At 40.5% G+C, this 26305-nt stretch overlaps 1 protein-coding gene across 6 annotated transcripts in view; it reads left to right on the forward strand.

Moving 5' to 3' along the window:
* The first annotated feature begins 58 nt into the window (after nucleotides 1-58).
* The window catches only part of TAF1 (TATA-box binding protein associated factor 1), a 32533-nt gene continuing 6286 nt past the window's right edge, over nucleotides 59-26305 (forward strand). Inside the window, exons 1-35 of one of the 6 annotated variants that reach the window (XM_080554586.1) lie at nucleotides 61-228; nucleotides 415-532; nucleotides 1119-1235; nucleotides 2192-2311; nucleotides 2779-3020; nucleotides 5092-5310; nucleotides 5745-5963; nucleotides 6147-6348; nucleotides 7627-7743; nucleotides 7985-8152; nucleotides 9730-9857; nucleotides 9998-10105; nucleotides 10918-11091; nucleotides 11195-11368; nucleotides 11453-11557; nucleotides 12719-12919; nucleotides 13693-13834; nucleotides 14351-14481; nucleotides 14887-14967; nucleotides 15371-15520; nucleotides 15673-15792; nucleotides 15968-16143; nucleotides 16772-17013; nucleotides 17906-18113; nucleotides 18592-18757; nucleotides 18925-19136; nucleotides 19405-19513; nucleotides 19698-19796; nucleotides 21080-21257; nucleotides 22703-22770; nucleotides 23143-23265; nucleotides 24256-24348; nucleotides 24424-24508; nucleotides 25029-25096; nucleotides 25178-25330. In XM_080554586.1, the coding sequence (XP_080410712.1) occupies nucleotides 103-228; nucleotides 415-532; nucleotides 1119-1235; nucleotides 2192-2311; nucleotides 2779-3020; nucleotides 5092-5310; nucleotides 5745-5963; nucleotides 6147-6348; nucleotides 7627-7743; nucleotides 7985-8152; nucleotides 9730-9857; nucleotides 9998-10105; nucleotides 10918-11091; nucleotides 11195-11368; nucleotides 11453-11557; nucleotides 12719-12919; nucleotides 13693-13834; nucleotides 14351-14481; nucleotides 14887-14967; nucleotides 15371-15520; nucleotides 15673-15792; nucleotides 15968-16143; nucleotides 16772-17013; nucleotides 17906-18113; nucleotides 18592-18757; nucleotides 18925-19136; nucleotides 19405-19513; nucleotides 19698-19796; nucleotides 21080-21257; nucleotides 22703-22770; nucleotides 23143-23265; nucleotides 24256-24348; nucleotides 24424-24508; nucleotides 25029-25096; nucleotides 25178-25330 (5142 nt within the window). In that variant the 5' untranslated portion in view covers nucleotides 61-102. Of the gene's footprint in view, nucleotides 229-414; nucleotides 533-1118; nucleotides 1236-2191; nucleotides 2312-2778; nucleotides 3021-5091; nucleotides 5311-5744; nucleotides 5964-6146; nucleotides 6349-7626; nucleotides 7744-7984; nucleotides 8153-9729; nucleotides 9858-9997; nucleotides 10106-10917; nucleotides 11092-11194; nucleotides 11369-11452; nucleotides 11558-12718; nucleotides 12920-13692; nucleotides 13835-14350; nucleotides 14482-14886; nucleotides 14968-15370; nucleotides 15521-15672; nucleotides 15793-15967; nucleotides 16144-16771; nucleotides 17014-17905; nucleotides 18114-18591; nucleotides 18758-18924; nucleotides 19137-19404; nucleotides 19514-19697; nucleotides 19797-21079; nucleotides 21258-22653; nucleotides 22771-23142; nucleotides 23266-24255; nucleotides 24349-24423; nucleotides 24509-25028; nucleotides 25097-25177; nucleotides 25331-26305 lie in introns of those variants that run through there. The other 5 variants (XM_080554583.1, XM_080554582.1, XM_080554587.1 and 2 more) reach the window with 5 other exon arrangements.

Consider the following 26305-nt stretch of genomic DNA (forward strand, 5'->3'; position numbering starts at 1 on the left):
CCCGCTGGGGCCGCGCGGGGCCGCTGTGCCGCCGGCTCCCTGCGCCGCCCGGGCCCCGGTTTCCGTTTCCGTCCCGGCGCCGCCGCCGCCGCCGCCGCCGCGATGTCGGACTCGGAGAGCGAGGAGGAGGCGGATGGCGGCCGCGCCGAGCCCTTCTCGCTGGCCGGCTTCCTCTTCGGCAACATCAACGAGGCGGGGCAGCTGGAGGGGGACAGCGTCCTCGACAAGGTGCGGCGGGCCGGGGCGCCTGAGGGGAGCGACGGCAGCGGGAGCCCGGCGGCGGGGCTGAGCTGAGGGGCGGCCCCGGGCCGGGGCGGGCGGCGGCGGCGGGGCGGCGGGTGCCGAGCAGGGGCCGGGGCGCTCGGGGCGGCGGAGGGGCCCCTCCGAGCTGGGCCGCGGCTCTGGTGTCCCCAGGAGTCCAAGAAGCACCTGGCCGGGCTGGGGGCCCTGGGGCTGGGCAACCTCATCACCGAGATCACCGCCAGCGAGGACGACAGCCCGGAGGCGGACGGAGCCCACCTGGACGAGGAAGGTTAGGCACCGGGCACCGGGAGCCTGGCGGGGGGCTGCAGGGTCACGGCCCCGCTCGGGGGGGGGAGAAGTGCACCGAGGTGGTCTGCGCTGCGACCGGCGCTGCTCACGGGTCCTCTGCCAAAGGCCTGGCCTTCCTCTTGCCACAGTGATTCCCACCTCCCCTCCCGGCCCCTTGTGCACACGCTCTCTTTGATAATTAATATTTTTCACTGCTCTTTGTCTCTTCTTGCTTATAAATACATTTATTGTTTTTCCCTGCATTAAACTCTTACAAGCCTATGTGATGCACAGTCTCTTATTATGATTCTTTTATTTCAGATTTTGTTAAACAGTTTCATTGAGTAATCGGAAAGTGTTTCCTTTCAAAAGCTGGTTACTTATCAAATTTTAGGTGAAATTCAGAGCTCTTGGAGATTTTGGTTGGAATAAAGGGAAGATGTTCTCTTGGGAAAAGTTAATCAAATGTTTTTATTCCTTTAAGAAAAAGAAGTAGAGGGGAAGGATTTTTAAGTACGTAGCAAAGTCAGATATTAGTAATATCCATCAAGATAAAACTTTGTGTGACTAGATATTTTTCTTTGTAGGTTGGGTTAAGAGCACAGAAGACGCTGTTGATTATTCAGATATTAATGAAGTGGCAGAAGATGAAAGCCGTAGGTATAAGCAGGCAATGGGCAGCCTGCAGCCAGTTCGAAGACCAGGTAAATGGCTTTAGCATTACAGCTCTAGCTAGTAGGATGCGTTTTGGAGCAATTGCCTTAAACACGGGTTCTGTTAAACGTGTGTTGTTGTGCCTTTTTGCTCATTGTTTCAAGAATCCGATATAAGCTTTGGTGAAACCATATTCACTGGATAAAGCTACTGCTTAATACCTTCCTTTTTTAAGAAATGAGTTCTTCATCAGAGTTAAACTACACTCTGAAGAGAAACCAGCAACCTTTTGCCATGGGGTCTCCTGCAGAGAATACTGATACCTGCTGATATTTCTTTAACCTGTGTTCTTAGGAAAAGAGTTATGTGGGAGGTCAGGTGTTTCTCAGAGATAATCAAAGATAGAGTTGAGGTCCTGATCCCTTGGAGAGTAACTTCAACCGTAACCTCTCTCTCCCCTTTTACCCCGGTTGCTTTTTCTAAAATGACTTTCTCCAAAAGGCACTTCAGTTCTGTTGTTGGTCCCAGAGACCTCTGTCTAACAGAAACAGGCTTTTCCCTTTTAGGAGCTGCAAGTGCAAATGCTAAATCTTTGTTTTTCCTGAAAGCTGCTTTACATTTAACCTTTCTGTTGTCATATTGTGGCGGGTTGGATGTAAAGTTGACCGCATTTTTCTTACATCTTTAGCAGCTTTATTCTCTCTACTAAATGTGAATAGCAGAATATATATACATATGTATTTTAAGTGCTGCAGTCTGCTTTCTGTCAACTTACCTTTTTCTCCCCCATCCCACTCTTCCAATATTACAAATGAATGTGCAGGAAGCTGAACTGGTAAGAGGTTTGCATCTAGTTGTGAAATAAGAATGGTCCCCTCGCTAAGCTAATGAGGGGACGTGGTCTTCTCAGCAGGTTGGGACAGGTATGAGATAGTACAGGTGGGAAGGTTGTCTGGTTCCCTTTTATTGTCAGCTTAATGTGCAGTCTTGTCTTCTGACTGGTTAGATGAAGATGAGGATGATTATGATGCCGACTGTGAAGATATTGATTCCAAGCTGATGCCGCCGCCACCACCACCTCCAGTACCTGGAAAGAAAGAAGATGAAAAGGATGCAGCTTCCACTGGTGAGTGAGGACTTTCTTCTTCCCTCTGGCAATGTGAATGTCTGAAGGAAGCAAACGTTGCTGTGTAGCAGTTCATTCTGTGGCAAGGACCCATCCGTCTTCAAAATTCTGTCTGCAGACTGCATCTGAAGGTGGGTCTTTGTCCTGTTACACAGTGTTATAGGACTGTCTGAGATGAGCTCATGTATAAAATACAGGGTAAAGTATTATATTTCTAATGACTGTTAAAATACTGATTTTTCACAATCAAATTGCTTTTTTTTTATCTCATCCTCTCAGTTGTGGCTGGGAAATTCACCTGGAACGCTTAGGATAAAATGAAAGGTTATACCAGAATGGTACTCGTAACACCTACAGAGGCTTGATTTTTGCATAACTTGGTATAAAAAGTAGATGTGGCATTATGGGTTTGTACTAGGGGACAGGGAGGAAACCTGTTTGTTTATAAGGTGCTTGTTCTATTGTAGTATCTGAAGATGGAGACGGTATCATTTTGCCCTCCATCATTGCTCCTTCCTCTGCTGCCTCCGACAAGGTGGATTTCAGCAGCAGCTCTGATTCTGAGTCAGAGATGGGACCTCAAGAAGCCAGGCAGGCAGAATCCAAGGAAGGCAAACTCACACTTCCTCTTGCAGGAATCATGCAGCGAGATGCTACCAAACTGTTGCCAAGTGTTACAGAGCTCTTCCCGGAATTTCGGCCAGGCAAGGTATTGTAAAAAAATATGTGAAAGTGACAGCAACTCTATCATATGAGCCCTCTAAGAATAAATCGTATAGTATTAAGGGTATGTAGTAGGAAATTGCTTAGATGGTCTTGCTCATCTTGATAGTTTCTGTTTCAGTTTCTGTGTTGTGCTGTTTCCAGGCTGCTTAACACGTAATACTTTTCCTGACATCTGAAAGAGCCTCTTAAAAAGTGTCAAATAAATCAGGGTGTGAAATAATGTTTGCTGCTCTCTAAGACCACAGTGCAGACCTGTTTGTGAAAACTGTTTTTCTGCTTTCTGGCATTTCTGCCATATATGTGCCTCCCTTTGTGCTGTTCTGAACTTGTGGACTTCTTGAAAAAAATTTGCAAAGTCTGTGTCCTTTACTTAATTCTCCCTCAGAACCACTCTGAGTATGGAACAGAGATGAGAACAATATCAAGTTGGTTGAAAGAATAATTTTAACTCTCAACTCTTTGCAAAATCTTAGCTCTTTCCTTTCATTACTAAGCAAATTTATTTGAATACTTCTAAAAATGCTCTCAAATAGCAAATGTCATTGATGTATTTCAATAATTATTTTTGAAACTTTTAAAGCTGTCAAGAGGAGAAGAAATGTGGAAGGGGAAGGAGAGTAAAGACAAGCTTATGGTTGCCAAACAGATGGTTGTCAGCTGGGATAACTTGGATTTATGCATGCCTCCATCGTGTCTTTGTATAAGACAAGCAACTTACATATTTAAATATCATGTTTTAACATGTTAGCTAACCTCTGTCTATTAGAAATCCATGTGAATCTTTAACACAGAAGTTAGACCTTATCTTTCTCTGAAGCGCTTGATGCTGTCTTAGCTTTAGCATATTTGGTGTTTTCTGTTACCTTTTTTTTAAAATCAGTCATTTGTATATTCGTTTCTTTGGTGCTCAGCATGTAATGCCAGGGACTGATTCAATGCTGAACATGCCCAGTTGGTGCAGAAATCAGTTCAAGCTGTAAGTGTTTCAAAATTTTCGTAATTAATTCTTGATCACTACTAGGACTAGCAAAGCTTGAAATCCTATACATTTGTCTGTGAGGATCGGTTGATGTATGAGAAGGTTTGTGTTAATGTAGCACTGTTTTTCTTGATGAAACCACTTAAAAGAGCATGTGGATGGAGAAGCGCACTTTGTTTCATTGAACTGTTAGCGGCTTACCTGTCTCTGAGATGTTAGCCCTTGGCTCCTTGAAACTGGCCAGAGGGTAAAGAAGTAATCTGGGGGAGTCTTGGGAAGACAGATAACAAAGATGTGGGCAGAGATGGACAGAGCGGTCATAGAAACATAATTAATAGGATGTGTTTTTACAAATCTTTGGTTCTAATTCCCGTTTCCTAAATCTGTCAGTTGATTTGGTAATAATGCTTTCCCTCTTTACAAGAGCGCTCTGAAGAAAAAATTAATGGTGCTTAAAACCCAGCAGTCATAATCATAAAAGGAAAAAAAAAAAAAGAGTTTTCATTATCATTAGTGTGGTTTATGGAGGTTCCTGTATGTATACAGGGAAGCAGCATAGTGGTGGAAATAAAAATAAATGCATTTTTTCTGGTGTATCTGTGTGTATCTGGTTGCTTAAGAAATCTCTGCTTTATGTAACTGCCTTCTAGCTCTATCTGTTTTGCTAATCATTTTATCATGTCTTCTTCAATCTCCATATGTCTTTCTGAAGGTTGTGATTGTTCAAGATGAAAATCATAATTTCCAGGTGGTACCTTACCACACGTCCAATATGTAAAGGCAATCTTTCTTCACCGTGTTAAGTTCCTTTGTGTCTGAAATTACCTTCATTTTCAAAAATAATTGTTCTTAATGTCAAAGAGATGGATCAGAAACTTATTTTCAAGTATGACAATGAGGTTGTTGATTGCAGTAGGAGCTGGAATTGTAGAACAGGCCAGGCTTCTGAATTTGAGTGCTTTCCTTCATTATTGCTTTTTCAGGTGGGGGAAAGAAAGAAAAACGTTCCACACTGTTGTGTTGTTTTTTGTTTTTTTTTTTCCTCTGACCCCCTTGTGTTTTTTTCCTGTTATAGGTGCTGCGTTTCCTCCGTCTCTTTGGCCCTGGAAAGAATGTTCCATCGGTTTGGCGTAGCGCCCGAAGGAAGCGCAAGAAGAAGCATCGGGAGTTGGCACAAGAAGTGCAGATACAGGAGGGTGAAGTTGTAGTTGAGAGTGGAATGGAAGGAAAATCTCCCTGGGAATATGAGTTTGCTGCTCCTCCCCCTCCTGAGCAGTGCCTTTCAGATGATGAGGTGGGATATCTGAGACTTAGGGAGGGTCGCCAGCTAGCACTGGGGGTAGTAGTGGATTGGACAGCAACTTCTAGCGTAAAGAGCTTTTCCTCCAAAATAAAACTGGAGGACAGGGTTGGCTTGTATTCCAGCTATGCAGAAGCTCCTCTCCAGATACTAGTCAGTGACTTCAGGTGATTGCTTCTTACTGAGAAGGCCGCGTCCATGGTAAAGGATCAGTAGGAGAGCTTATCCTCTTTGTATCGAGAAGAAATCTGTGTTCTTGGAAGTCTAATTGCAGAACGTTCTTAAGGCAGCTAGTAAGTATGGAAAAGCACTTCTTAGAAATACTTTTCTCCGCTGAGAATGAGCTGGGAAACTTGGAAGGATAAAACCTGTAACTGATACTTAGATAGACCGTCAGTGTAACCGCTCTCTCCTTTGCTGTGCTTCAGATCACCATGATGGCACCTGTGGAATCAAAATTTTCCCAGTCAACTGGTGATACAGACAAAGTGACAGATACGAAGCCTAAAGTGGCAGAATGGCGCTATGGCCCCGCACAGCTCTGGTATGACATGCTGGGAATCCCTGAGGATGGCAGTGGATTTGATTATGGTTTCAAGCTGAAAGAGAAGACAGAGCAGGAGGTTAAAGGACAGGCAGATGAGAGGGTAAGAGGGGAACTGTGAGGGAAGGAGGAGAAATGTGTGTGGCTCTGAGGACTGCTGTGCAGTCAGAGCTTGGTGATGGGCTGGTGGATGGCTGTGCAGCATACAATATGCGACTTCTATTTTTTTACCTTGAGCTTGAAAATGTAAAGGCAATGCAGGTCTTCAAGTATTCTTTTCTTGCAGGACGGAGAGTTGATGGATGAGAAGGATGATCTGTTAGCTGATGAGCACTTCCTTATGGTGACACAGCTCCAGTGGGAGGATGATGTTATCTGGAATGGAGAAGATGTCAAACACAAAGGAACTAAAACACAGCGGGCAAGTCTGGCAGGCTGGCTGCCATCAAGCATGACTAGAAATGCCACTGCATACAATGCCCAACAAGGTAAACGATGATCTGATGTGAATTGTAATTGAGCTGTCTCATTGCATGCTTTCCTCTCGAGTACAGAATATAATTCTATCAGGAAACATTTTTGACAAAAGCACAGCTCTGCTCAGAATTCTGGGTCTCTCTCTTTTTTTCGAAAAACAGAGTAGGTCCCTTCTGTTAAAGAAAATACTAACTCTGGCTTTCTTCTCTCCATTTGGAATACAAGATGCTAGATTCACCTGAATTAGTATCAAGCAATGCTATGCTTAGGATGTTTGCTCTTCATAGGTCAATGGAATTTTCTCTCTCTCTTTTTTTTTTTTTTCTTAATCCAAAGATTTGTGTAAAGGTCTTTTTAAATTTTTCATGAACTAATAATGGCATTTGTTTTCCTTTTAGGTAGGAAGTCTCAGTTCTTACAACCCTCAGGCTTCTCTCAGATACAGATGCTTTTCCAATTTAAATTGCTCATGTAGAATGAATGGGTTTTGCTTGTTTCTTGTATCTTATCCTGCTTCTACAAAGAAAGACTAATGGGAACATCAGTTTATGTCACACGCATCTTTAGTGCGTGCTAACATCAATCCTTTACTGTTTGGTTATTGGTACAAAACACTGAGGAGCTGGGGAGGAGTACTGGAGATAGCTTTTTATTACAGCTTTCATTTTAGCACAGTTGTGCCTGACCTATCCAGGGCTGAGCTCACTGTGTGGCTCCCATCAAAAGCTCCAGTACATGCTAAACACGGGTAGTCCATTCATATCTGTTATCTTATGCCTTCCATAAGCATAAACTTAAGTGACATACATGATGTGTACATATGTGAGTTGGTCTGCCCTGGGAGAAGGATGGGGGCAAGCAGACTCCGCACAACAATTCTTTAAGGTCTGCCTGGCCATCCTTTTTCCAAGACAGTTTGAGATCAGACAAGAAGGCTGGACCAAGTGTTCTGTTAGCGGTAGCTGTCAGCACAAGGCCTCTCTCTTTTATAGGGACCACATAGAAATGTACTTTTATGCATTGTTATGCAGCATGTGCAGAGTGAGCCGAACGTAACTTTGAAGAGTCTGCATAGTCCACCAGTAAGCTGTGGGTGAACTTCTTTTTGTAGGTTGTTAGTCTTACCCATACTAACGATATATGATATTCTTTGTGATATGCATAGGCACATGCTGCTTCAGATGGGAAATCATTCTCCATGCAACTCTTAAGTTCTGATTTAAGGCGATGCGACACCCCTCTAACACTCTGATTCAAGCTAATGTTACTTTTGTTTTCCTCTTCTCTAGGGTTGAACCGCAGTGGCTCTTTGCTCAATCCACCTATTCCACTAGCACAGAAACCAAGCGTAGCAGGAGTTCTAGGTATAGCAAAGGGCAAAGAGAAGCAGGCCCCTGAGCAGCAAGGTAATGAAGATGTTCATCTTCACCCTATGAATAGGTGCATGTAACATACTTCTCTATAGAGCTGTGTTTCATGTAATAGTGGGGTACTTTTTTGGTAACAAGCTGTAGATAAAACGGGTTGCATGTTTGCTCTAAAACTTGGTAGAGGCCCTGCTATTTCATTCTTAGAGATTCTGTGTTACAGTGGAGCAAAATCTCTAAATATTGTAGTGTCTAAAACCGTGACTTATGGTTGTTGCAGTTTCCCTGGATGAAGACAAGCCCTGGTACTCTATTTTCCCAATTGATAATGAAGAGTTAGTATATGGCCGTTGGGAAGATAATATCATCTGGGATGATCAGGCAATGGAAACCTACTTGGATCCCCCTGTCTTGACACTTGATCCAAACGATGAAAACATAATTCTAGGTATGTCTATGGCATCCAGAAATTTGACTCAAATGGGAAAATGCAAGTGGAAACGGAAGGAAAGATTTATAGTCACACTGTAATGGAAATAAATGGTGTTGGTCAATGCTTATGGCCTCTATTTGTCCCGACTTTTGAAAATTAATTTGCGAGTGATCCTAGGCCTAAGTGGAAGGCGGCAACACTGGTGACTCCAATGGTGTGGTAAACACTTTCAACACCAAAGTTAAAAGCAGTAGCAGAAGAATAAAAATTGATGCCCTCAAACTTAATTTTAACAGAAGTAATCTGACTCACGGTGTGTTTTAGAAGTGACTGTCATAATTTTACTTGCAGACATGTTGGTTTGAAGACGGAGGGGAGAGAAGTAAACCACAAACTAGTCCATGCCATTCTCTGTATGGGTTGTAATGAAAGCCTGAAGAAACAGATTGCTTAATCGTATTTCAGGCTACAGTAATGGCACAGAGGAGCTGGGGATTTTGCGTAATACCTGTCAGCGTTTTCACTACTACTACAAACTTACTCAGTACTCCTGGAGTTTGATTCGAATGTATTCCATGCTTACATTGCTACGAATTGGAGAGAGAGATTTTTTCTGATTTCAACTCACAAAATCATCACTTTCTCTTAGATCTCTGTGTGTTGGAATCTTTAAGGAGCCTTACGTAATCTGAGGATAGGCCTGTCTTGCTACACTTTTATATGGTCTGGATTGCATTTCCTTACTCAGGACAGTGACAAGAATTTCTGTATGTATTGGTTGGAATGTTTTGGTATTAGCCAGCAACCTTGAAAATCACTCTTAATTTGAGCTTGGTTAAGGAAAAAAGCCAACAAAACACCCCTCAAGGTATTTTTTTTCACTGTGTGAATTACACAGCAAAGTTGCAGATGTTTATATAAATGGATGACAAAGATGCGTTCTAATTTTATATAGAGTAACACGAGATCTCTGCATGAAGATGATGATGTGTTTACCAAGCATGTGTCACTAGCCCCTGCTTCTCATGTGAAAATCTTATTAGAGAATCCAATTTTCACAAACTGAGAGCTTTTAAATTCATACTATTTTGCTAGAATTTTTCAGGAATCCTGTATGGATTCAGGTCTATATTATCTTTGGATTCAGATTCACTTTCAACTTGTATGTGTGTGGGAAAGAAAAGGTTTATTAGTACTTGTATTTGGGGAACAATACTGGTACTCCTTTGCCCTTGACTCTCAGCTCTATAGAATAGGTTTGGCAGAACAAACTCTTTTTCTTGTATTTGATTAGATTATTAGTAAATCATGTTTAGCAGTGGAACTGTGGATCTTCTCTGAAACAACATTCGACAAAAATTTCTCTGCAGCTGTATTGCAGGTTCCTCCTCTCAATGAGGACAGTTTCTTACAGTGCAGAAACAGGGGCTAGGGACGAAAAGAGGGAGGAGTGTAGGAGGAGGATAGTCACCCCAGAAACTGAACAGAAAGGCTGACAGGCCTTGACCAAGTTCCAGCTTAGTATGAAGTCGTGGTGCCAAAAAGAGAACCCTAGGAAGAGCGCCCTACAGTGTGTTTGCTTGTCTTTTTAGAAATTCCCGATGAAAAGGAAGAAATGACTTTGAACTCTCCATCCAAGGAGAACAAGAAAGAATCTTCTCTAAAGAAGAGTCGAATCCTGTTGGGAAAAACTGGTGTCATCAAGGAAGAACCACAGCAGGTCAGCATAAGCTTTAGCATTTTGCAGGTTGGGAATGACCTGGAAGGAGTGTGTTTTTTTGTTTTGGAGTTGTTCTGTATGTGTTTGTGTTTTTTTTTTTTTTTTTTTTGACTCTCTCTCTCTGTTTAATATTGAATTAGAACATGTCTCAGCCAGAGGTGAAGGATCCCTGGAACCTCTCCAATGATGAGTTTTACTACCCCAAACAGCAGGGGCTTCGAGGAACCTTTGGAGGCAACATCATCCAGGTAGTCACGGTATTACTGGATATAGAGTGAGAGAGGGAATGTCTTGGTAAGGAAGTTCCTAGCTGAAAGTGGGATTGAGGATTTGTAGAAAAAACAGGCTTTAGATTACAGCGGGTCAGTTAAGTGTTCATGCGAGATACTTTTTAATGTTAATCAAAATTTTTAGAAAGGAGTTAGTTCAAACTTTTCTGGACTACCCCATCAAACTGAGGTATATATGCTATATCTTGCTTTATCATACTTACCATACTTCTGTTTAGCGTTTCTTTCTACACTATTCTTTCCGAAGCCTTTGTGAGAGGGAGAGAAGTGATGCAGATAGTCAAGAGGTGAAGCTGTGCTTCTTCTAGTGTGTTTTTTAATCTGGATATTATAAAAATAATTCAGATAATGATGAGTTTCAGCTACTGCTCACTAGCCTTTGGTGAAGAGGTCATGATATTTTCCTCCTTAATTATGGTATTCAGGGAGGCTCTTCTGTAATGGAAAAAAATGGATGTAATTCCAAATGGGCTTCTTTGCCACTGATACAGATAATGGTTTGCAATCCTCTCGCTGAGTACCCTTTAAAACAATAAAAGGAAAATAGTCTCTGCCCTGAAAGAAGAAGTTGAATATATGGGCCTAAGCACTTTCTGTCAAAGGGTAACGTGATTTCAAGTGAATTTGAGTGCGCTAGTATTACTACTATTACTACCAGCAGACCTACAAGTATTGCTAGGTTCTGTTATAAGGGTCAACAGGATTGGAAGGTGATCTTGGTTTTGAGATGATATGTGTCATTCTTAATATCTACTTTGTTCTTGTGTCAGCACTCTATCCCAGCAGTGGAACTTCGCCAGCCGTTCTTTCCCACCCATATGGGTCCTATGAAGCTCCGACAATTTCATCGGCCTCCCCTGAAGAAATACTCTTTTGGTGCCCTGTCCCAACCAGGACCCCATGCTGTGCAACCTCTGCTGAAGCATATAAAAAAGAAAGCTAAGGTACGATTATTGCTCTTTGTATGTGATGTCTGCTGTGGCTCCGTTTGCACAGCAGATCTAGTGAACGTGCTGTTTTCCTAATTCTGTGTTTTCACTGGCATAGATGAGAGAGCAGGAGCGTCAGGCTTCTGGCGGGGGTGAAATGTTCTTCATGCGCACACCACAGGACCTAACTGGCAAGGATGGAGATCTTATCCTTGCTGAATACAGCGAGGAAAACGCTCCTTTAATGATGCAGGTTGGCATGGCAACAAAGATTAAAAATTACTACAAAAGGGTAAGTATGTAAGTTTTGCTGTTGGACACTGATTTTCTTCTGCTTCTTACTGAGCGCTAAATGCACTTTCGCTGCATGTTGCAGAAACCTGGCAAAGATCCGGGAGCTCCAGACTGTAAATATGGAGAGACTGTTTATTGTCACACTTCTCCATTCCTGGGTTCTCTGCATCCAGGCCAGCTACTGCAGGTGAGAAATACAGGCATGCCAATTGAATTTCATTTCCTGTTTAAGTCTCCTTGTTTACTGATAATAATGCAGTTCTTCTATTTTTTATGTCTTTCTGTTGTATGGTTTTCAAAATTTTATAGGAATGATAGGAATTGCAAGAAATGAATCTTTCCTGTTTTTCTCTAGAATGGAATTAGAAATGCTGTTGTCGTCAGAGAGGTCTTCATAGTAGGCCAAAACTGTCTGAATGTCAGGGAACTCAGTTAAGTAAGTCTTAGGGGACAGAAAACATGGGTTTATCATGGTCAAGGATGTGTAAGCAAAACCTTGTGTTCTTTCTGAGAACTGCACTGTTAATTTTCTGCTTGATGCCAGTTGGATACAAATCAGGTGAGAATTTTGCTATTACGGGCCTTTCTATGTTGTTGAAATGCATACAGTTGAGATGGGGAGATAAAAATGTTGTAAGGACCACGTGGTTACAAAATCCATGATGAATGTGAAAATAAATCAGTGTTAATCAAGTTAATAGTTGTTATTGCTGCAGGAATAATTCTGTCCACACTGTACCACAGGAAAAAAAGAATAATGTGAAAGTCGGTGGTAGAGATTCATCACAGAACTGACAATGTTAATTGTTCAAGCCTAAGAGGACTTCATTGCAGATAAACCAGGAGTTCTTGAAGCCTCAGTCCGGTGCCTTCTTGGTGCCTGTTAAACTTTCTTATCTTTAAAGGCAGAAATCTGCTGCTCTCTGCTTTTCTGGTTAGGTTCTTACAACCTTGGTTTCTGAGCATACTCTTCAGTTTTGCTTCTATTGTATTGCCTTCTCCTGTTCCCAGGTTGAGAGTGCGCCCTGGGATATATTCCTTGGTTATAACATTCTTCTGCATGTGTGTTCTTTCTGTCCTTTTTAAAAGGTCAATCCAAAGAGCCCTTCAAGCTCTTTCTGCGTTTGTTCTAGGTTTTATTATGCTTTCTTGCTTCATCTTTGGTTATTTGTTGAATAAGCAAGGAATGTTCTGACCGCACATCTCTGTATATTGTGTTATAAATGATGGTCTACCATTAAAATGAATAGAGTGATTGTGTTTGTTTTTGAGATCTTTTTCATAGACTGCGTTAAAGAAAATTTGATCAAAACCTGACTTTCAAACTTTGATGTGTTTCTCTTGTTAGGCATTTGAAAACAACCTTTTCCGGGCCCCTATCTACCTACATAAGATGCCTGAAACAGATTTCCTGATTATCCGGACACGGCAAGGCTATTATGTTCGAGAATTAGTGGATATTTTTGTAGTTGGCCAGGAGTGCCCTCTTTATGAAGTACCTGGTCCAAACTCTAAACGAGCCAACACCCATATCAGAGATTTTCTGCAGGTATGTGACAAGGACAGTTTGGGGGTCTTTGAAGAAAGCCCATAGCATAGGCCTTACTTGGACAGCCTTTGTTTCAGAAGCTCAGCCTGGTATGGCTGCTTTTTTTCTGAGGTGAGAGATGTTAACTGTACAGAGAATTTTCATTGTCTTTTAACTAACAATTTATAGCATACTTCTGTTTGTGTTTGTGAAACACATGGTAGAGGCCTTTTATTAGCCAAGATAAAAGCTGATAAAATTATATCAAAGCATAGGGAACTGAAGAAATTAGAATAAACTTTGAAATGGTTATGCTGTATAAAACGACAATTACATGGATTTTACTAAGAGGCGATTATGAAAAATTATCGCAGTACTATCAGCACAGAACTAAAATTGCTTTGTCAGCCTTTGTTAATTTCCTGGATCTTCAGGCAGTTAAGCTTTGAGACTGTCAGTGACCATCCAAATAAGTATCCCCAAATTTAGATGTTGAAAAAAAAATCTAGTCATTTAGAGTTAATTTAATTAAAAATTACAACACAGGAGGTATTTGCAGAGCTGGAAAATCCCTGCCATTCTCAGAGTTCAAGCTTCTGTGCCAAAGCACGAACATTCCTAATGTGATAATACAGAAAATTTCAAGACAAATATGTGGCTTGGAAGACTTTACTAGGTAAACTTATAGGAAACAATGGGTTTTAAGCAGGAATTCTGAAGTAGTCACTGTAGAAACATTATTGTCTTTGCAGCTTTATTGTCTTCTTTCTTCAGACTTAAGTTTTGTTTTGTAGGTTTTTATTTATCGCCTCTTTTGGAAAAGTAGAGACCGTCCTCGGAGAATTCGCATGGAGGATATCAAGAAAGCCTTTCCCTCACACTCGGAGAGTAGTATCCGAAAGCGGCTAAAGCTTTGTGCTGATTTCAAACGCACAGGTATTTCAAGATTTCATGTGGATGTTGCTAATTGCTTCTCAGCAAAGCCATTCTTTGCTGATCTTGGAGTTTCAAACAAAGCAGGAGGGGGCAACATGTCATGATAAACCATTTATGAAAATACCTGTTTGAAGATCTAAAATGTCATCTGATTTTTTTTTGTTGTTGTTCCAGTTTATAAAAGTGCCCTTTCTTTTGGCACAAGTGTGCTTGATGGTAAGAAATGACTACAGCTTGGACAGTTTTTATAACCCCTTGGGTAATGATGTATGCGTTGAATGAACATGAATGTATGAGAGTTTGGGGTAACAGCTGCTGAGTTAGGGGGGTGTTGATTTAGACAAATGCAGAACAAATAAACCCAGCACTTTTTGTGGTTTAAATGTCACAGATTTGTCATACTTGCTCCTTTTGCCAGCATTGCAACAAGATACCAAATCTTGAAATACAGTAAGGATTATGATGGCATTTAACACTTATAGTAAACTATTCTGTTTGATCTCTGCATCTTTTCAGGGATGGACTCAAACTGGTGGGTTTTAAAGCCAGATTTCAGATTGCCAACAGAGGAAGAGATCAGAGCAATGGTATCCCCAGAGCAGTGCTGTGCTTATTACAGCATGATCGCAGCTGAGCAGCGCTTGAAGGTAAACATTCCTTGTAGGCTATAAGGCAAGTTACTGACAAGCAGTTCTGTGAAGGATGCTGCTAGGAAACACCTACCTAAAGCTAATTTTTGCTATACAGTAGGCAAATTAGGCCCCGTACGACTGTGCAACTTGCTAAATTTTCTGCTGCGTAAAAAGACAGTTCTCAGAGAGCCACTATGCTTTTATGCCTATTATTTTGATGTTGTGTTAGCTATGCTTAAAGGTAGGAAAAAGAAGTTGGGAGCATGGGCTTATGTTTCTATCTCTACAGCAGAAAGTAAACAATGTGTGATGGGATTGGGAAAAAAAATGGGTTTGTTTTTTGAAGTGTAATTAATTTCTTCCTCCAGTAACCTTTTTAAGACTTAAGGTTCTCTTTTTTTTTCTAATATTTTTCTGTAGGATGCAGGTTATGGGGAGAAATCCTTCTTTGCACCAGAAGAAGAGAACGAAGAGGATTTCCAAATGAAGATTGATGATGAGGTACTGTCAGAGCAATATAATTGGCATGTGTGCTCATACATCAGTCTGCATGGCAGTAGAGAAATGAGGTCTTTATATTTAAAGAACAGATTTCATGTAGGATTCGGTAGATCAAATGGTCTTGCAACTTTTCCTGGGAACTCATATTTACGTGAGTTCACCTTTGCTTGGGTATTCTTCTTGCCATATCCTTTTAGGAGTAGGCTTTTTGCCTTAAATGTCTGTTAGGAGTTATCTAGCACTTTGGTTCTCCATAAAGGCAGCTGAAAGATGAAGACGTGGAATTCGCTCTCCTTACATCAGCTGAAAACTTCTCAGTGTGATTGGAGGAATCTGAAGTAAAAAATTAAGAATTATGCTCGGTGGTAGGATTGTGAGAGCATGTTTCTGTTCTTGCTGGCAGGTGCGCACAGCCCCGTGGAACACCACACGAGCCTTCATTGCTGCTATGAAGGGCAAGTGTCTTCTGGAAGTGACTGGTGTAGCAGATCCTACTGGCTGTGGTGAAGGATTTTCTTATGTGAAGATTCCAAACAAACCAACGCAGCAGAAGGTATCGTTCCCAAGGTTGGGTTGGACAAGAAGCAGTAAGTGGGAAGTCGTGCAAGATAAATATGGGGTATTGGGAGGAGAAAATGTCTGAAAATGATCTTAGGAAAGATTATTATGTGAAGACGTTCATAGGCTGTACCTTTCTCTGAACAGGATGACAAGGAACCCCAGCCAGTGAAAAAGACAGTGACTGGGACAGATGCTGATCTGCGTCGACTTTCGCTGAAGAATGCTAAACAGCTTCTGCGTAAATTTGGAGTGCCTGAAGAGGAGGTGAGCATGACCCAGTAGTAAATAAACACAGAGTTCTCTTCATTGCTGGATTCAGCAGTAGATGGTGGAAGGGACATATACTTTTCTACTCACGTGGGAAGGAGTTGAAATCCACAGTCAGTTACCTCAGATATATGCCTCTAAAGCCATTTCTGTTGTGTCTTCCTCTTTACAGATAAAGAAGCTGTCCCGGTGGGAAGTGATTGATGTGGTACGCACAATGTCTACAGAGCAGGCTCGTTCAGGGGAAGGTCCTATGAGTAAATTTGCACGTGGATCTCGGTTTTCTGTAGCAGAACATCAAGAGAGATACAAAGAGGAGTGTCAGCGCATTTTTGATTTGCAAAATAAGTAAGTTCTTATCTGATGTTTACAGCCTTGAACCCCACCCTGTCCCCACCTTAAAAGTCCAGAACTATGAATGCCTGGGGCTCTCTGATATGTAGTCGTATAGATGTTGATTCATCTGGTTGGGTTCACAAAATACAGAGAAAGACGGCTTTGGTTGTTACTGTTAACTTAAGAGTTAGCTGTAGTGTTTTGCTGTTACAGACCTTTTTGAAAGGTAGAATGAGTTGCACAGCCTGCCACATAAATTAGCATGAGATGTTCCGCAGATCAGTTCACCAGTCAATTTCCTTTCTTTCTTCCTTACTTTTTTTTTCCCCTTTCTTTTTGCCATAGCTCTATTGAGTAACAATACCAATTTTACGTCCTATTCCTTAGAACTGCCAGACAATTCATGCATTATTCCTTGCTCTGGCAAGTTAAGATTGGAGAGAGAATATAGTACTCTTGATAAAGAGATTGGGTTGGAACAATTGATCATTTGGACATGGAAATTACAAGAGGACTGAGAGGGGAATATATTATGCTTATTAGTGATTTGCAACATTAACTTTGAAACCTTCGTGTCACTTTTACTTTGTGTCACTGATTTTTCTGGAGTAACTGACTTTCAAGGTGCCTCCTGTTTCAGGGTTCTGGAATCCACTGAGATCCTCTCAACGGACACAGACAGCAGCTCAGCTGAAGACAGTGACTTTGAAGAGATGGGAAAGAATATTGAGAATATGTTACAGAACAAGAAAACTAGTTCTCAGCTCTCTCGGGAAAGAGAAGAGCAGGAACGAAAGGAATTGCAGAGGATGCTTTTGGGAGAAGACAGTGGGAATGACAAAGAGAGGGGCAAAAAGGACAGGAGAGACAAAAAGGGGCTGTGTAAGTAACTGCAGCAACCAGAATATGTCTGTAAAGGGTGTAGGACGCTGTCAGGCTGCAGTGGGTGCTGGTCCTGCCTGTCAGAGAAAGGCGTGGATTCCTCACAGTGTGAATGTACAGACATGCATATCTAGGTCTTTTTCCTTCTCCTGAGCAGTTACTGTCTGAATATATATTTGAAGTGTTGTCCTTGCCTGATATTTGGTTATTTTAAAGTATAAGCTCACTCTGGTATTTCTTTAGGTATTTACTTCTGCTTGCTGTTGTGTGTGTCCCCTCGTTTCCTCCCCCCCGCAACACTTATTTTTGAAGTAATTTTCCCAAGAGAGGTTCACAAGTAGAAGAGTGTTCTTGTAACCAGTTTGTGGTACTCTAATTGGATCTTGTGTATATGCAGCTGTATATGTGAAACAGATAGGCACAGTACATAGGCTGATAGCAGTGTCTGTAATACTGTGTGCTGTAGCAGTTTGTAATTTGTTAATTGGTGGTAAATGAGGTAGTTGGGCAGCTGCCAGACTTGGATCTGCTGTAGACTTGTGCATTTTAAGTGCATTCTGAGAGACAACTTGACATGTCCCTAGCTGGCAGGTAGAAGTGACCCGTGAGCGAGCTATCTGTATGAGGGTGCTCATAATGTCTGTTCCTTCTTTGCATGTGTGAGAGCAAAGCGGAGCTCTGCTGAACCTGGGTCAATGTTATTCGTGCCATTGAAAACCCAGATTGGAAATTGTGATTTGTGGAAGATTGAAACACACAGGCTTGCCTTAGGTTTTCTTGAATTTGTGTCTTGGAAGTTTTTAAGCTAGAACTGTCTACCATCTTTACTCAATAGTGTTTCTAAAGCATGGAAGAAATTAAAAGCAAATAAAACACTCTTTTTTAACATCAGCTTCAGGAGCTTCAGCAAACTCTCACAAAGATGATGACACTGCCTCTGTAACCAGCCTTAATTCCTCTGCCACTGGCCGCCGCCTCAAAATCTATCGCACATTTAGAGATGAGGATGGGAAGGAATATGTGAGGTGTGAGACAGTTCGAAAGCCCTCTGTTATTGACGCCTACTGCCGAATACGGACTACAAAGGATGAAGAGTTCATGTAAGACCTCTAAGATTTTTTCTCTTTGCCTCACTTTTCTATGTCTAAGTTTTAAAATACTGGAAGTCTGATTTAGAAGCACATTCTTCTGTGTCTGAAGTCCTTGGAGTTTGCACTTTTGAGATACGAAATTCAAAACGCTGTACAGAGTGGCACTAGGCATTCTATTTCTGTGGCATCTAAAGCCATGCAATTTTGGTTAAAGATTGAATAGACGAAATGAGTAGCTTATTTTATAACCTTAATGTTATTTGTAGTATGTTTATGCTAGAAAACTGTGTTTTATTGAAGTTCTGAACAACTTGAATGATGTTGGAAGCTAAAGAACTTAACCTTAGATACCCTGGCTCCTCCAGAGTTTTTGTGATAGAGATTCAAGTCCCAGGAAAATTCAGTACCAGGTAAAAGGAAAACACTTGGTAAATCATCAACTCAATTGAAAAACTTCTGTTTATTTTTGGTTTTTGTTTTTCCTCAGACGAAAGTTTGCTCTATTTGATGAACAGCACCGTGAGGAGATGCGGAAGGAGCGGCGTAGGATCCAGGAACAATTAAGACGGTTAAAACGGAACCAAGAAAAAGAGAAACTGAAGGGCCCTCCAGAAAAGAAGCCCAAGAAAATGAAAGAGCGTCCAGACCTAAAAGTAAGCGTATCCATATGTTAAGCATGCTAACGAATCCTGGGTATTGGAGAAGTGTTTTGCTCTGTGATATACAAAAGTTCTGACTAGGATTTTAATGATCCTCTCTGCCTCTAGACCGGGAGTCTGTGAATGAATTCTGATCTGTCATCTTTCCTATATCTTTGTAGCTGAAATGTGGAGCGTGTGGTGCAATTGGCCATATGAGGACTAATAAGTTCTGCCCTCTTTACTACCAAACAAATGCCCCACCTTCTAATCCTGTTGCAATGACAGAAGAGCAGGAGGAAGAGCTGGAAAAAACAGTCATTCACAATGATAATGAAGAACTCATCAAAGTAGAAGGAACAAAAATCGTCCTTGGAAAGCAACTGATTGAGAGGTAAGGGAAGAAAGAGAGTTACAGATAGGTAGTGAGAAAAAACAATTTAGAGCTTAGTGCAGAATATACACGTGTATATTAATTACGGTATTTTGATTGTATTTTTGGTGTTGCAGCAGGTGGGATTTTGGTTATGGATTTGGTGTTATTTTGGTTGTGTTTTTGATGTTATGGCAGGTGGGACCATGGCCAATACTAAAGAGGGGACACATGGACTTGATTCACAGCAGGGCTAGAGAAAGTTTTATGCTGTTTTGTTTTTATCTAGTGCGGATGAGGTTCGCAGGAAATCACTGGTTCTGAAGTTTCCTAAACAGCAGCTTCCTCCAAAGAAGAAGCGGCGAGTAGGAACAACCGTTCACTGCGACTATCTGAATGTGAGTGAAGGTGTTACTGAGCTGATTGCAGCATTTCTGTTTGTATCAGCTGGTCAGTTCCTTTACTACTCCTGTGTGTCCTCAGCATGCAACTACAGACACCTACTAAATTGCCTAAGATTTCTTTATATTAATGTTTTGCAGTTTAGAGCTGCCCTAACAGTTCTGTCTCTGATTTCTTTAGCGTCCTCATAAATCCATCCACCGACGGCGAACAGATCCCATGGTGACGCTGTCATCCATCTTAGAGGGCATCATCAATGATATGAGGGATCTTCCTAATGTGAGTTTAAGCTAAGAGACCAAAAACCTGCCTTAAGCAGCACAGCTGAAATGGGTTATATGACACCAAACTTATGTTAGCCTTTCCTCAGATGAGTGCTTCCTATGGGAAGTCTAAACCAGTATTCCTTGATGTTTTTATTCCCAGTTTTCTGTGTTACTCTATTGCAAGTGGTATTTGGGAAAACTGAATCATGTAGGTTGTCTCAGTTGTTTACTAGGTAAGGCCTTTGAGCTTTGTGAAAGTGGTTGTGGTGTTTTAGCACAGAAAGAATCATGTATTTGCTTTATCTTTCTGCGTCATTAGAAGATTTGGGAAATAGCTTTTCCTCGGAACTTTGTACGTTTTTCAGATTGCTCTCTGCTATTATGAGCATGTTGATTTATCCTGCAGTCGACAGAAAGTAGTTCTCAGTGTTGATTTACCACGTATGCTTAACAGGAACACTGTAAATCTTGTTGATAAATGCAACTCATGTTGCAGTCTTCCACCTACAGAAAAAACACTGATTTCTGAATGTCAGTAGATGGGCTTACATTTGTTTCACATTAAGGGAATTAAGTTTTCATTTATAAGGACAAGCAAATTCTTTAAAAATACAAGAATAAAGCTTGCTTACGTATGAGCAATTCACATTAAGGTAGCATAATCAATGAAAACAAATTGCTAAGAAACTAATGCATCTTTATGTCTGTTTATTGGAGGACAACTTTATTCCAGTTCTCTTGTGTTACTTTATAATTTAGTTCACCTCAGAATCTTTTTGAGATGCAAATGTCCATATCAGAAAATAATGTTGAATAGTTCCGTATGGATACATATTCAAAACCTGGGATGTGCTTTTTCAACAAAACTAGAAAAAAATGTGCAGCACTCTTTGTAGCAATACGGAGTGCTTTTTGTGTGTGTGGCACTGGCAAAAGCTCTTAAGAGTGCTTCTCTGTTTCTTACTTCAGATTTTACCAGAAATTTGGAAAATCAAAAGGTTAAAGTGAAGATTTGTGTTGAAATGAGAATTTAAAGGTTTGGGTTCTTGAATACTGTTATGCATAACCAAAAATGTCATTCGAGAGTACTTATTTTAATGGTATTAAAGAACATTTTGTAGAAAAAAATGATAGCCACCATGGAGCTGAGCTCATCATATTTTCCTTGGTGTAATTAAAGAAGTGATTGTGTAAAAGCTTTATATGTTAGTACATGTTCAACTATGCAAGTTAAACTGAGATTAACTGTGCTAGTACTATGTTAAAAAGCGTTCCTTTTTCTCTTTTCATCCTCAGACATATCCCTTCCACACGCCAGTAAATCCAAAAGTTGTCAAAGATTATTATAAGATTATTACTCGGCCTATGGATTTGCAGACATTGCGTGAAAATGTTCGTAAGCGGCAATACCCATCACGGGAAGAGTTCAGAGAACACCTGGAACTAATTGTGAAGAACAGTGCGACATACAATGGTAGGCTGTTAACAATGCAGGGGAAGTCTGTTTCTGCTAACGCTTTTACTTTTAGAAATAATGAGAGCAAGAGAAAAGCAGAATAAGGTAACTGTCAGATGACAACAGTAAATAACGTTTTCCAGATATACCTGAAGGACTTCATAAATGTCAATGGACTAATTCATAAATAAGAAAGTGGACTCCGTCACTGAAAAAAAATCTAAATTATGACTAATGTAGTAATTGAAGTTCAGTTAATAGACCTACCAATGACTGAAGAAATCGGTGCATGCGTTAAGTCAGACTGCACTGAAGCAAGGTTCTGCATACCCCCTTAATATAGGGTGAAGCTAAACAAAACATCATTTTCAGTAGACTGTTATGAGCATCCTTCTTTCGAGACGTGGATTGGTGGGGAGATACTTGTGAATTTATTTTCTCAGTATTATGCTTTAGTAAAGCAAACACTGAATCTTTGAGTAGAAATTCATGCCTTTTGGAGCCATTGCCTTAGAACGTGCAGTTCTGAGTAGAGCTTACTGTAATGATTTTGCATTTTTTGGTTCTTAGTTGCAATTTTTCCCTATTTGGGAAGGTCAGAAAACTAGCTTAAAAAATTAGAAGTGTAGATTCTGCAGTAGAGCATGCAGCTGCTGGGAAAAAGTGCTGATTCATTGAGCAACTATAGATCAACTGTATTCTAACTGCTGATAGAAAAGTCTTTGTCCAAAAAGTATTCATTTGGCAGCTAAAAATCTCCCAGCTGTGTTGAGTCTCTCTCTGGGCTGCACAGCAGTCAGGGTGATACTGACAGCGTTGGTTTTGTGCCTTTACTGCTTCCTTGTCATTATTTTTGACAGCTAAGTCCCTGTTTTATCCTAATTACAGAGATTTTTTCATAGTTCTGTTGCAAATACTTTTTTTTTGTCTGAGGAATCATTAAATTATTTTAGTATCTGTGGTTTTCTGAGTATTCCTTGAATGTCCATCTTGCGTTCCTCAACAGTTCTGCTCTACTGACTGGTTTTAATGAAACAAACAGACATCTTAAGGTTTATACTCTGAAAGCTCAGAAGAGTTGGAGGGCTTAGTGGCCGGTCTTCCATAGCCGCAGCCGCTTTCCCATATGGTTTCTAAAACTTAATAAAATGTATACCAGAAGTGTAAATATTTGCTACAAATAACTGTTTCCTGCCATAAAACCTATTCTAAACTTCAGTAATTATGCATATTGAGAATATATTTAAGAGTTGACTCCTAACTGCAATAGAAATATAACCTTCACTCCTAAGCGTTACTGGTTAATTCTTACTGTTGGTCTGTCTAATACTTTGAAATATTACATTATCAGAATGTATTCATTGATGTGGTTTGGTGTTTTATTTCTTATTTTTCTCCTTTTGGGTTTTAAAAGCTTCCATCAGGGCCAGGGTTGTCTCACTGGACTTGCTGTGTGTTTGCAGGGCCAAAGCACTCGCTGACTCAAATATCTCAGTCCATGCTGGACCTGTGCGATGAAAAGCTAAAAGAGGCAAGTCCTGTGAATGAGCTGAGATCAGAGTGGAGAGGGAGGGGTGGTCAATGTGGTTGAGGATAGAGGACATGAGTGGGCAAATAATGGGGCTTTAAAAAGGAGACAATAAGGGAACTTTGTTTTTCATAAGGCATATTTGAATTTTTACAATTTTAAACAGTTCTTCTTGGAGTCTCTCTCAAAAAATAGTTGTTCATTCGTTACTCTAGTTACTTTATCTTGTGTGCAGGCTTATATCTAGGTTGCTACCCTCTCTTAATTACAAGGGTCTTCATAAAAAGGTGAATGGGAATCTCTTTGTAACAGTGTTCTGATATTGACAGTTATTAATCTAGGGTGAGTCATTGGCATTCTGTATTTCTATTGCAGAAGGAAGATAAACTGGCTCGATTAGAAAAAGCAATTAATCCCCTCCTGGATGATGATGACCAAGTGGCCTTTTCCTTCATTTTGGACAACATTGTCACTCAAAAGATGATGGCAGTTCCAGATGTATGTAGCTTAAGTAGAATGTGTGTGTGTGTGTGTGTGATATGCAAAATATTATAATTATAGTCTAGTGGCTGTGTATCGCAGTGGAATATACATCTTGTGGCTGTTAATGCGCTGTAAAAGAAAAAAAAAAAAAGCTGTGTCAGGGTGCTGGCGTGTGATTTTCTGACTGGCAGACATTCCTGTACTGACCCCATTCACTGGAGTAACGGACCAGAAGTGAAATCTGGGTTCCTCTCCTTTTTCCTGCTGCTCTTACTCCTTAATAATGCCTATGTCGACCTCTCATTAGTAGAAAGTCACTGTCTTTCATTAACAGTTTTCACTGTAAAACACATTTTTCTTTACTGATTGGAGCACTTGCTTTGTAGGTTGCAAAGCACTCTGTGCAGTTTTCAGGTGCAAACCAAACACAAGCTGATTTCTCATTGATCAACTCCACCCAGTGTTGTACTAGTTTGTTAGTAAAAAAGAAAAAAAGAATGCTGGTTCCCTTTAATATTTTGTTGGTTCCATTCTCTGTTCATTTCATTTCTGATGTTTAGAAAAAGATTTTAGAGTTTTCGTGTGCCATCATACCGTACTGAGCTGTACAAACTATTTATGGCCCCCCATTGTGAGATTAGATCTAAGTTTGTTTGTTTACTGTACAGTGATTGTTCTTGCTGAGCACTCTAGTTATATTGTGGAAGAAACAGTGATAGTAAATAGAAAAATCTTTTGTATTATTATTATTTTGTATTATGTATTACAATATCAAACAGGTATCAACAGGCCTAGTTAAACTAGTTACTAGTTACAACTAGTATATTTTTATTCTGTGTCCCCCCTGAAGTTAAATTTCTGGATTCAAGATGCCATGTGATAAATACTTCCTGTACATTTTGAATGTTAACCTGTTCTGGAGACTTGCTTTATGAAATTCGTAGCTCAAACTGTAATAAAATTTACATGGAAGCTTTCTAACCTTGTCTTTTTTCTTTCTTTCAGTCTTGGCCGTTTCATCATCCAGTTAATAAAAAGTTTGTTCCTGATTATTACAAGGTCATTGCCAATCCAATGGATCTAGAGACCATCTGCAAGGTGTGTAGCTTGAACTGAGCAGGCGCTTGAGAAATGTTTAGACTTGATTACTTACTGGCTGACAATCTCTTGCAGAATATCTCCAAACACAAGTACCAGAACAGAGAGACTTTCCTGGATGATGTTAACCTCATCCTTGCCAACAGCATTAAGTACAATGGTAGGTGGTGAAAATAAGGCTCCAGCCTTCTTCTGCCCTTAAATGAAATGAATACATCTGAGCACCTTTCTGTAGTGTTGTCAAAGCCTGAAGCTATGAATCCTGAGTTTGATTGTTGCTTTCCTTTCTTGCTGAGAAAGGAGATGCTTAAACAGTAACATTTTTGCTGTCACGTGGTGCCTTATTTACTATTTTGCTCTGTGGATTTGGGGCAGTTACATTTCGGAAGGATTTCCCACTTGTGCACTACACGTTTCTCTTTCAGTGATTTGTTTCTGGGAATTTACTTGAAGCTGACATGGTACAACTTTCCCAAATAATATTTTTAATGCTGGAACAAACTGGTTGCTCTTTGTTAGCGGAATGTGAACCCTGCCTTATGTTTCTCCTTAAATCAGAAAGTGGTGGGATTTGGGGACCTGTCTTATCAGAGCTGTGTAACCAAAAACAGTCTTTCTGTCTTACCAGCTGGCGCTGAGCAAATGTCAGAATGCATAAAGAGATTTGTTTATTACTACAGGGCCAGACAGTCAGTACACAAAAACAGCCCAGGAGATCGTAAACATCTGTTATCAGACTTTAGCTGAGGTATGTGGACAAGTCTATTGTAATATTTTTGTATGTTTGAGTTTTCTGTTCTGTAACCTTAGCAAACTTCGTTGTTCTTAGTACGATGAGCACCTGACTCAACTTGAGAGAGACATCTCTACTGCTAAGGAAGCAGCGCTAGAGGAGGCAGATCTGGAAAGTCTTGATCCTATGACCCCTGGTCCCTACACTCCACAGGCAAGTGACCATGCAAAGTTTTCTTTTCTTTTGTTTGTTTCTTTGTTTTTAAGTTTCGGTTTCCTGGATATTTGATCTCGAGGTGCTTCTTGTTTACTCTTCTCAAAGTCTGAAGTTTATCTTTTAGGCTTTTTTTTTTCTTTAGTTCTTATTCTTGACTTGGGCTGTTTGGCTGTTTTTTAAAAACATCAGTAAAAATTTTCTTTCTCTTGGAATGACCGACTCGTTCCTGAAAAACAAAATTGCCTTTGCAGTATCAAGGGGAACTTAAATTCTTATTGCTGAAAATGTTTATCGCTTCTTTGATTTGGAATTTGCCTGATAAATTAGGAAACAGTTCAGGGAATGTCATCCTTGTGTCTGAGGCGTGTCTTTTGTTTCTTTGGAAAAACTGTTGAAGCTCACAAGCCCTGAAAGATTGGTCTGCTAATATCTGAATGATGAAAATCTGAATGTTGTATACCCAGTGTAGGAAGACAGAGCAAAGCTTTCTTTGTAGTTATTCTGTACATACCAACTGTGGTTGACTAATTTTTCTGTTCTGTGCACGTCTGGTGTGATTACATCTGGAAAGCTGCATTTAATTTTAGTTAAGTCAGAGCAAAAAAGAAGGTCTTGATGTTCAAGAACAATTTAAGGACCTATGAAGATTAGTTTTAAGAAAAACAAGTTTAAAATTTGTATAGGCAATACGTATACAAACGTTACATGGCTGGAGCCGGGATAGCAGTCTAAAATTTGTGGGCAATATTTAATGTAACTATCCTTTCCCACCAAAACAAACAAACACAACCCACTGTCACCAACAAAAACAAACAAAACAAATGCTATTCAATAAGCTAGAAAGAAATTGCTAGAAATGATGAGTTCATTTAACGGGGTGGGAGTACTGAAACTGAGTGACACAGAAAGAGACTTCCTTGACAATGGGAAGTGCCAGGCAGCAATGGAGTCTTTGGAGATTAGTTGTTGAAACAATACTGATGCATTTCAACCAAGATTAAATGGAAT

The sequence above is a fragment of the Anser brachyrhynchus genome (assembly GCF_964034855.1).
Source record: "Anser brachyrhynchus genome assembly, chromosome: 13".
In the NCBI taxonomy this organism is placed as follows: Eukaryota; Metazoa; Chordata; class Aves; order Anseriformes; family Anatidae; genus Anser; species Anser brachyrhynchus.